Genomic DNA, 12,149 nt, shown 5'->3' with positions numbered 1-12,149 from the left:
CGCATACAAACAGGAAGGATTGTCTCAGGAGTGATTTGTAACCCTAACCCTTGTCAACTATATCTGTCCCTCGGGAAACTCAAACCCAAATAAAAATAGTTCCTACTGTTACTGTCGTGTCGACAGCGATGAGCTCTCTCGGATTTCCGACTTACGTTCTCACTTTCATTTTACCGTATCAATCCATGGAAGAAACATTTATTCATCATGATGAAACGAGCAAGTTATACAGCAGCCTTTAAAAGAAAAGTCACATGTTTTGTTTTCTCCTAAATTCTGGTAAGTTGGAGAAGTTGTCAAATCATATTATTACCGTAAATATTGTCAGTTTATGGTAATGTTTTGAACTACCAATATGCTATGCTCGTGCTGTGTTTCACCAGTCAGTAAAATGACATTTCTGCATTTGTACACGAGCTCTGTTTTCTTGTATTATTCTATTTATTGGTGCTAAAATTAGGGTGCGCGTTGTAAACGGGTACAATAATTTTCCCTGGATTTTTCAAGTAAATTTGGGGTGCACATTATACACGGGTGGGCCTTATATTCAGGAAATTACGGTAATGGAATTATATTGTATTCTTATGGGGAAATCCTGCCTAACATACAACCATTTCGACTTACAAACAAGGTCCTGAAACGAATTAACTTCTTAGGTAGAGGTACCACTGTAATAACAATTCAAATCACATATGAAGTTAACCACTTCCCGATTGCCGCAGTTCACTAAAAAATTGTGGTATGCAAGGGATTTAAACACAACATTCACAATTGTGCAAATGTATGAAAAAATAGAATTAATTATTTAGAGTATGAATTGAATCATTTGCATAGTTGTACAAATAATTCTTTTAACACAAAATATTCAATATCTTCTTTATTATATTCCTACAATTGTCTTACTACAATTTCCCTGCTTAGCTCTCCCTCACCAAATTTATGCAACTTATCCCATGGGTTGAGTCAACCTTCCACTGAGCAAACTTTTCCATTTTCAGGTCGAGGACAAGCTACGCCAACAAACATGGCACCAACTCGCACTGGTCTAGATTTAGAAGCCGAACGAAAATAGGTTCCTGTGTGTTGTGTATTCGAGCATGTATGATTTAATTGAGACTGACACCACAATGCTGGAAGAAACAAAGAGAGCTTGCCTGTTGAAATCAGTCCAAAAGACAAGACATACTTTTTTTGGGGGGGGGGAATAATTGTTCTGCCTCGCCATTGAATAATGTTGAATTTGCATATGAAAGTTGGGTGCCCCTCCTTCCCTGGGAGCACATAGCTTTAAGTTAATTTGTAAATCATTTTCAGATGGCAGAGTAGTGGAATCCAGGTTGTGCTTTTTTTCTTCTTGATCTTTTATTTTCCTCTTTGCTCTCTCCATCACTGTCTCATCTCCCCTGACTCACATCTCATCTCCCCTGGACTCACGTCTCAATTAAAGAATATAGAAATGAATCCGAGAGCCAAGGTAACACTCTTAGATGAAGTGCAGGTTTTGGGGGAGATGGACATGCTAGTAAGCATAAAAAATGCTTAGCTTGTGTTTTCATATGCTATTGTACTCCAGCCTTATCTCAAATCCACCAACATTAACTGGCGCCCAGTAGAGAGATACTAACGGCAAATCTAACAATAAACTTGATTTACTTTTTTCCCCCTATTGTCTCACAAGCAATTTTGGTTTCAGAGAAAACCCACAAAGCTTCCATTTTGTGAGAACAAAGGCTCTACTTGTGGGTTCATTGTGTCTTATGTGGGGATTAATTGAAGCTATTGACTGTGAATCCGCAAATGGGACAAAGCACAGATGAGAATTGGACTGATTGCCTGACAAGTGCGAAACCATAATGTCAGAAATATATGCTGTAATACAGCCAGTTGAGGACATAAGCACAGGTACTTTCTGTCACACACATTGCGTACATGCGCACACACTGCAGCTAGCATCTCAGACAGTGTTAGTATGCAGCAGGTAGAGCAGAGAGGAGCAGGGGAAAGCGTAGTGAAGCGCCCTCAGTCGTTATTATTGACCATTCCTCCATGCAGCTCTATGCTGCATAAATGCATTTACACTCACTCGCATGCACAAAATACACACACACAAAAAAAGAAATGGTGGACACACAAGTCTGTTATTGGAGGGAACTGCAGCAGTACACTGAGCATAAAGAGAAATGCCCTCAGCTCACAAGGACACATACTGCAGTATTGACTGTGCAAAGGAAAGACTCAGGAAATAACTACATTAAATCATATGAGTAAGCATGCATTATTTGCTCTTATTTAAAGAACTAACACTCTGTGAAAAAAGACGAGAGAACATTCTGGTAATTATTTTTTTCTTTTTGCCTCTGTCAACAATCAACTTCTAATTTTGTAATGTTTCCCACCTTACAATATATGTGGCTTGTCACACATGAGATCATGTCAAATGCAATCTGTGAGAAAAATCCCTTCAGGATATCACAACTGTGATTAGACTTTTCTAATTAGGTCAACACGTGTTGACAGTGCTTTCCCTGCAGCCTATTTATTACTCCATTACCTTCATTGGTTACCCTTTTAAAAAAAATAATACAACAATCATCAACTGTATCTATGTATCTAGCCTTGTTCTTTTCTCATTAGTGTTGCAGCTGCGCTGAAGCCTATTGCAGTTGACTTGGTTGGAGGGCAGGGTACACACAGGATTATTTAGCAGCCATTTTTGTTAAAAAAAATATTGTGATGTGTAGCCTACTAGGTTATCAGCATTATTTTTGGGTGAATTACAGTTGCAGCCCAAACGTAAACAGTGGCGAGCCCGATAACGTGAATGGAATACACAATCGAATAGCAGAGAAAGCATACTTTCCTTACAGATGCAGCATATATGAGTCTCCATGAGCAGCAACATATAAAAATTCAAAGTCGTTCTCGATTAATTTTTTTATATAAGAAAAAAAAAACTTTAAATGGCTATGAAATTCTCAAATTTTATGCTAGATGCCCAAAAATTGCCAAATGCAGATATAATCACCTACAGTATATTTTAAGGATCATTAGCAATATTTAAAATATCAAGTTTTTGCCCAAACAAGCAACTTAATTTTTTTTTTAATTTAGTGCAAGTTTTGAACAGCTAATAAATCACTCAATTTTCACATCAGGAATTTAATACTTGAGGAAACATGCAGAATCGTGTTAATTGTATTCAACTAAAGATGATCGATCGTGTCCGATCACGTCATTTTCAAAATATCGGAATCGGCAAAAAAATATCGGACATGCCTTTTTTTAATATATATACCAGGGGTCGCGTTAACCGAATATTTTCCGTTGTTGACCGGTTTTTTAAAACGGTGACGGAAAAAACTGAAGTCCATCCGTCATTTTGACAGGTTGCAATTAACACCCCAGACCACAGGGTGGCGAGTGAGCATATTAATTAGCTATTGTCTCTCTTGATGCATGACGTCTTTGGCCTTACTCGGAAAAATGTCAAGGCAACTGAGTGTTTGCCTGGCACGGCCAGACTGTTCTGCCTGTATTTTTCAAACACTGAGAGAAAAGTCTGGGACACAGCCTCTCGAGTAGGTACAAAATCAATCGACAAATCAGATTTGTTTATTTGCGTGACGTGTTCTTAACGAGCAACCTCACTCTTGCGCGCCGAAAGTCGTCTCTACTATAACACTGATGGCGAACGGGAGAGCCGAGAATATGTTTCAATCCGCGGTAAATTCAGTTTTAAATGAGCTAAAACACATCGACACGAGTCATTGACAACAGTCTGTCTCGCGCTAGCCATGTTGAATAAACTCCGTTCTCCTCGTATGTTTACTTCCGCGCCCAAGTCCCTCGTCCTGCCCTCGTCGCTTTGCTAACGGCACGTCTGCCCGTCGCTGATTGGTGCACTCCGCTGTCTGTTTGCCTCTTGTTAAGCTTGTTCGGACAGAATATTAATTAAAAATGAATGAAAACTAAAAACTATTGAATATGCCATTATTATCATTTCAAAAATGTAAGTGACGGGTAAAAATAGATTATGACCGGATTTTTATGACACTGTCAGTCAAAATGACAGACAACGAAAAAGTCTAGCGCAACCTCTGATATATACAGTATATTTTTTAATTAAATCATTTTCTAATTGTATTTAACATTACAGACAAAATGTCTTACACTCATCCAGAGTCTTTAGTTTTGGCTTAAAGTAGGGCTATCAAATTTATCGCGTTAACGGCGGTAATTAATTTTTTTTTAACTAATCACGTTAAAATATTTAGTGCAAATAACGCATGCGCTGCACGACCCACTCACGCATTGTCGCGTTCAATCTATAATGGCGCCGTTTTACCTATATATAGAGCTAAAAGGAGTGAATTTTAGCTGTCTTTGGAGCCTTTTTTTAATTGGCTAAAGCCTTACAATCCCTCTCCCAACAATTAGAAACATAGTGGGAGGCAATGTGGGGAAGAAAGATAGTGGTTGATCTTCTTCTTAACACCCTATGTTATTTCCCAACGCAGAGAAGATATATCAATTACTGCCACTACGCACAGTCATGGTTGCACTTCCCATCATGCATTTGGGCAGAACAGTTAAATGGCTACAGTATCATTTACTGAAAGCTCAACAAATACACTAGATGGCAATATTTAGTCACAATATACAAAGTCACATTTATCCTTTAAGAATTACAAGTCTTTCTATCCGTGGATCCCTCTCACAGAAAGAATGTTAATAATGTAAATGCCATCTTGAGGATTTATTGTCATAATAAACAATGTTGAATGTACATATTCGTCCGAGTTTTATTCAGTTTTTTTCTTAATGCATTGCCAAAATGTATATGATCAGGAAAAATTATCGGGAATGATTGGAATTGAATCGGGAGCAAAAAAAAAAAAGCAATCGGATCGGAAAATATCGGGATCGGCAGATACTCAAACTAAAACGATCGGGATCGGATCAGGAGCAAAAAAACATGATCGGAACAACCTTATATTTAACAAATGCAAAATCTTAATTTTTCTATATACGATCACAATTTATTTAGGTTATATTCTGATGTACTGTAACTATTGACCCAGCATGTCTTGCCTGCTATCTGACCCTCGTCGTTTTTAGATTGAAATGTTACATAAAATAAAACACCTAAAAGGCTGTATTTTTTCTTATGGTTTGGAGGCAAAAATTACTAGGTTTTTTTACCAAAAAACGGGCAGTTGGCCGAATATTACCTCATTATTTGAATGTAAAGTTACTCTATTGTGTATGGATAGAAAAAAACAACATGGCTGCCATCACAAAACAAATAGCTTTTTAAGTTGAAAATTCTTGTAAATAAATGTGTACATCCCAGAATTTCTAGAGATATGAACATAAAACCGTCTACACTCTTGGTTAAAATAAAAAATAAAAAAAACGGGCAGTTATCATTCATTTTATGTAAATATTTCAAGATACAGTTACGCAATTGTGTATGGAAACAAAATCCAACATAGCGGCCGTCACAAAACAAAAAGCTTTTTAAGTTGAAAGTTCTTGTAAATAAATGCGTACATCCCGGAATTTCTATAGATATGGACATAAAACTAGATTCTTGGTTAAAAGCAAAAAAGTAGCAGTTATCATTCATTTACCTAAATATTTCAAGCTAAAGTTAGGCACATTTTTTCCCCTTCATTTTTTTCACAATTTTTCAAAGTGCATGCATGGTGCTATTTTATATAATAATTTCCTTGAATCCCCGACCAAAAATATTTCGGAATCAATATTAAAACATTAAAATGTGTTTTTTTGAAGGGGTGTGACTATTCCCATTCAAATGTTTAAAAAAATAAATAAAACAATATAAGCAACACATGGTACAAATATAAACTTGTTCCATATTAGTCTTTGCGCCTGTGAATGGTGCAAAGACTTGTTTGTATACCTTGTGTATAAGGCGACCATTACTTTACATAGTTGGTGAATACACAACTTGCGTGAGTGAACTGTGTAGTCACGCTTGGTGCTCGGAAGGTGTCCCCACAAGTCTTTGCGCCTTTAAATGATGAAAAGAATTTGAATTCAGAGTTTGTTAACAAACACACAAAACAGTGAGCCTCACTTGATCTACCTACTAAATGGAAGTTAAACTTCTTTGTTAAATCTCTTAAGCAGCACAATAAATTTCAATCAAATATTCATTTATTTAATATAAAACTGACTGGCATCATAGGTTTCAAAGATCCCTGATCTTGACAGAAGCCTACATTTTCAATGAGACATAAAATACACTGGCAGACATCGGCTACTTATTACTCCTCATAAACTCTTACTGCTCCTATGCTTCTGTGTGTTCATGTAAATTATCTTAGCATCAGCATGCTATTAACATGGCCACGGCCTTGCCTTATCAAAGCACTCTGTGATCTGGAGGTCCCCGTTCTTCAGTCAGGAGTGGAGAATGTGAGAACTAAGAGTTTCCCTAGAGAGCGGGCGAGAGTGATGAGCTACATGATAACGAGCTGTGTTACACAGCCTCGTCATGGCGCCTCAGAGCCGTGCTGTTTTAAATGGGCCGCAGCAGATGTTTGGTAACTGCAATCACAAAGGGCCACATCCCACGCTTGGCTTGCAAATATTGACTAAGAGAGTCTGATATTGGATTTTCTCCTGTTTTCCTTTTCCCCCTAATATGTAAGGAAGTAATTCTACTGGATAACACTGATTGCTTATTGGATACTGTATTATTTGCTCTGTTTCCAATGAGAAAAATGTACATTGTTTGAACGTCGGATCATCCTCTAGCTATATTTCCTGGATTTTTTTGTGTTTTGGACATTATCAACAGTTTTCAGGTTACAATCCACCTCAACGGGAGAATATTGCCTCTTGTTATGAAAGAAATTTTAGGATACGTGTGGTAAAAATACAGCATGGACTGCTACTCGCAGCTTCCAGAGTTTATGGAATGTAACATAATTATAGGTTAACTCCCATTGGCTATTGCCTAGCATCTTGCTGGCATCCAATTGGCTAAGAAAGACCTCTACTGCATGTGTATGTGTGTATCCAAGCGTCATCTTCATTCGCCCCCCTGACAATGAGGTGTTCGACAGCTTTACGTATTTGTATTAACGTTTAGGGTCCATTTACCTTTCGGCCATTCGTTTTTCCTTCTTATTTTGGAAAACAAAAAACGGTATGTGGGAAATAAAAAACGAGAAATTAATTGTCTCCCGTTTCCCAATTAAACACTGGGTCAGGGTTCTTCTTCTAAATATTATACGCCTGCAGCAGGGTCTTGTCTATTTACAAAAAGAAGAAGAATGTCTGTCAGGCCATGGCTCATTTTAAAAGCGAACATGGTGGAATACAAATACTGGGTGTTGGAGCCTAAATAATGGTTTAGTTGATTCTTCATGTTAGTTGTGATTTATTTATTTGATTTCGTAGAACTGGTTCGTGACGTCACGTTTGACGATATATAGGCGGAAGTAGCTGTGTGTGTGAAGCAGTCGCATTAGGCATAGGCATAGAGGCACAGTTATTCAACCCCTCTCTGGATTAATCTCTCTCTCTTTACTTTGTTTTTGGATTTCATTTGCTCTTTTGTTTACGTTTTGGGATATCGCTCTTTGGAGTCGCTTTTTGTTGGATTAAACGAACAAACTCATAACGAGCAGCGTGAGAGTCTTTTTTTGGCCGCTGTCCAGCATGCATGGAGGAGACAAGCGGGGAGAGCGTCGAGTCTGCTGGGCTTTTTAAGTTGTGGAACCTACATTGGGAGTATTTTGCTTTTTTAAAATTTTTGTTTAATATACTAATATTGGAAAAACGGATAGGGGCTCATTTTCCACTTTTTAATCAGAAAAACGGGAGACGATTCATTTGTTTTTTTCATATAATTTTTTTCTTTACACGGGATTTGGGCTCGTTTTCCGTTTTTCCAAAACTTGAAGGAAAAGCTATGGGAATTTGCATTGTAATACACGGGTACTTTTATTTCTAATACAAAAACTCCAACACACACTGTAGGTGAACTAGAACGCTGTCTTTGTAGTGGCCAAATAGTAGTATGTAAACTATACAGCATGAGTGTGTACTGCCGTTGTGCACGCCTTGTATGGGGAAGAACCACGAGCATGACATATTTGGACTGAAACAGCTGTTTTTGGATGGGAAAAACAAAATAAGTTCTTCACCACCCCCTGCTGTGAGGGACTTTCAGCGTCCCTGCATCTGGCAAATTTTGTCACTAACTCAATTTATATCCACCTCAGATCTTTTACATCTATTCAAAAGTGAGATAATTTGCCGGATGACACAAAATGACATCTGTCATAAGCTTTCATTAATGCTCATGACAGTGTCATGTCATAATTATGACGGTCTCATGACAGTCTTATGACGCCGCTGTCAGATAAAGTGTTACCGGGTAATATATTTTGGTGTAAATATCCCATAATAAAGTGAGTACAGCTGTGGCTTATAGTCAGGTGCGCCTTATGGTAAAAAAATTACGGTAGATATTTTCATCAATCTTTCAATCTATTACAGTGTCTTGTTTTTTTTTTTTTAATTTTATTCATATATATACTACGGGAGTAACGGTACATGTATTCGTATTGAACCGTTTCGGTACCTGGTGCTCGGTTCGGAACGAAGTCGTACCGAACGAGTTTCTGACGTAATGTAACCCTTACTTTTCGAGGCTATGAGTCGATCGGGTTACAGTTTCTTTGTGATGATTATATTTACTCCGTCTTCTCTACTATAATGAGGACCAACACAGTAGGACAGTAAATTAGAAACGTCAACGGTGTGACAATGTGGCCGCCACGAGAACACAGTGAAACGTGGCCGTTAAAGTCAATCAGCCATTGCACACCAGTCGCAGTCCGGCCGCGTGTTAGACGCGTCCCAGAAGCGGCTCAACGTGATGCACGCGAAAAGAACGGCAGAGTTTATTTATTTGACGCGAGACGTGGCCCTCCTGCGTCAATGCTACTAGCTAGCAGACCAGGCAGACCGGAAGTCACTCGTGTAAAAATATGGTGGATCCGATCGATTTTCAAACTAATATGCAATCGTAACCCACTTTTTGAGTCCATCAGACCTCATGAGTGGTAGATCAGGGCACAGTTGACTTGTCTTTGTTGATTTACAGTTGTCTTCTCTGCTATAATAATAACCAACACAGCCCCGTGTTCAATACAAAACCCTCCTACCACAACAAAACAAGTAGGAACTAATATTCACATAGGAACTAAAGTTATACAACATAAAATATACAATATAAATGAATACTACATCACATTTGTAAAATACAAACACATAAAATAGATGATATCCCATTTAGATAAAATAAATTGAAATGAGGTAAAACACCTGTAATTAAATGATAAGAATAATACACAGATCCTGCTTACACAATTAAATTTATTAATTTCTGTGTGGCGCTTTAACTTGAGAAAATCCACCAATAAAGCTTTTAAAAACCGTTCATAAGAAAAAAACAATTCATTGAGGCATTTCATTTGTAAAATACATGTTAAAATCTTTGTCATTGGGATTGCTTTTCTCTTTAGCACAGGACTTCTTTTTTCTTCTTGCTTTCAGAAAAAAAGCTGACCAATACGCGGGGTCTGAAAGGCAAATTGTTGTTGGATTATTATCTTTAAATACCCGCTACTTTTTGAGCAGAATTCTAGCTTTGTATAGGCTACTGTTCCTATTGTTGAAAGCACAAAAGTGTTAATAAACAAGTTTTGTTTTCTTACTGTACCGAAAATGAACCGAACCGTGACCTCAAAACCGAGGTACGTACCAAACCGAGATTTTTGTGTACCGTTACACCCCTAATATATACTGTATATGTGTGTGTCACTGTGATACATTACTTTGTAATGAGATCTTACTAATAACAATGCTGAAATGCAATGATTGTCTTTGTTTTTCAAATTTATGGAAGGTAAATATATGATCTTTACTTCTCTACAGTGTCACGGTTTCTCATCACATCAACGGGTGCCCTGTATATCCTGGATGTCCAGATGGAAGATGGGCTTTACAACTACAGGTGTATGACACGCCATCGATACACAGGAGAGACCCGACAGAGCAATAGTGCCCGACTAATTGTTTCAGGTAATTCATTAAAAAAAAAAAAATAATAATAATAATAATACATATGAATACATACAATTTGAATAGTGATCTGATCTTTTGCTGAAATAAACAACATAAATTTATATATAACATTAAACATCTTAAAATAATTTGAAATTAACCTAGAATAGTTATTTAAAAAAAAAAAAAAAAAACAACAACAATGGGAACACTATGATACAAGAACGCCTATGCAGCCAAATTCAAAGCATCGCCTTATTTCTGACCTCTGACCTTTTCTGTTCTTATCAAATCACCTACCCTGCAAATTTTAGTTAACTTAAGAACTGATATTTTATCGTAATCTTTCTTTTCTGACCTGTGTGACATTTGACATTCAACCCCCCTCTAACAAAAATCACCTCTTACCTTTCATATTACAAACATATCCTGCAAGTTTCATAATAATCCCTTCATTCGTTCTTGAGGTATCTTGAACATCAAGGTACGGAAAAACAGATCGAAATATGTAACCCCATAAAATTTAATAATAATCTATAATTATTTTAAAAATAAATCCCTTCTTTCGACCTTATGTATTTTTTGCTTTACATTGTGTTTGCTTGTGAAAACAAAACAAACAACAACAAAAAAAAAATCTGGCTCATTCAAAATGGTTAAAATGAAAGAACACAAACACTTGCTGAAGAGTGCTTGACATGTGATAAAGGTCATTTGATTAAAACAGACAAATTTTGTGGAGCGAATGGATTGGAGCAGAATTTGGCCTTTATGCAGACGTGGAAAAAATAGTTCTGTCAGTTTTACTGACTAGAAATGGAACACTGTGATTTGTCAGGCACTTGGTATATTCATGACACTAATGAAATGCATCATAATAAATATGCAGGCATTTTTTATGAGATTCCTCTCCATGAATTAGGGGAGTTGAATCATTTTCGTGGTCATTTTAATGCTTTTCTATCATGATCTTCTTGCTAATTACTTGATTTGTATGAGGCGGAAAACACTCAGGTGACTTAAAGTTCCGCTCTTAGACCCCCAATTTGGCCAAATTTCAAAATTGTGCGATATGCATGTGTGATACATCATTGGAAAGTGTAGAATCTCAATTTTCTGGTGGAAGAAAATTTTTGGACAGGAGGGAACTTTAAAAAAAAAAAAGTAAGTTTTTTAAACAGCAAAACTCTATCTGGAGGTGAGAGCACGCGAGAGCAGAATTACAGACGCCATGACTTTAACGAGATATTATCGCATACTTACCTTGTTTCGATCCCAAAACTCCATGTCGCATGTTTGACTTTAACAAGATATTATCGCATACTTACCTTGTTTCAATCCCAAAACTCCATGTCGCATGTATCACCGAGTGTCAAGACACAGCTGTGAATGGCCACAGCTGGATTTTGGGGGGATTTTATGGGTGAAAAATGGTAATATAACAAGGGTCGCGATGCAGAAATCGCAGACATCAAGGAGTGGTCGAGATTTTCTTTTTCATATACTGTATTTTTTTTTGTTGTCAATTTGTCTTTGTTTGGATTGATTGTTTATCATCTAACATATCGGGGAAAATGAGACAGTAACAAAAAAATACAATTAAGCGATCGTTATGAGGTAGATATCCGTGACTTTTTTACAGACGCCATTTTTTTCATTGTGATGTAATTAGTTTAAAAGTTTAAAATATACGAGTGAATATTTTTTTAAAGTCGTTTTTTTTTTTTTTTAAACAAAATATTAGACACCAATTAATGATTTTAAGCTAAAACTGACAGACATTTTGAATAATAAATATAATTACTTACCTTGTTTTCATGGCAACAAAAACGGTTGCGCGACATCTGTAAACGGGGGTTTCCAGGGTAAAACGGGCAAATTAAAACTAGTTCGGGAGCTTAATGCGCCACGAATCTGCTATGGCAGCATATAGACATATTGTTCTATCAAACACAACAGTTGTTTTGGCTTAATATACAGTAGTTTCTTTTAAAGAGGAGTGCAAGAGCAGAAACTGCTGTTTCAGTCTTGTCTGTGTT

General features: G+C 36.9%; 1 protein-coding gene across 4 annotated transcripts in view; it reads left to right on the top strand.

Annotated features, from left to right (window-relative positions):
* dscama (Down syndrome cell adhesion molecule a) overlaps positions 1-12,149 on the top strand; it is a 200,470-nt gene that overhangs the window by 112,130 nt on the left and 76,191 nt on the right. For all 4 annotated transcript variants that reach the window (XM_057820053.1, XM_057820055.1, XM_057820054.1 and 1 more), the window contains exon 4: positions 9,982-10,128. In XM_057820053.1, the coding sequence (XP_057676036.1) occupies positions 9,982-10,128 (147 nt within the window). The remainder of the gene's footprint in view (positions 1-9,981; positions 10,129-12,149) is intronic.

Source organism: Corythoichthys intestinalis, chromosome 18, assembly GCF_030265065.1.
Source record: "Corythoichthys intestinalis isolate RoL2023-P3 chromosome 18, ASM3026506v1, whole genome shotgun sequence".
Taxonomy (NCBI): domain Eukaryota; kingdom Metazoa; phylum Chordata; class Actinopteri; order Syngnathiformes; family Syngnathidae; genus Corythoichthys; species Corythoichthys intestinalis.
This window is presented reverse-complemented; position numbering and strand designations above follow the sequence as displayed.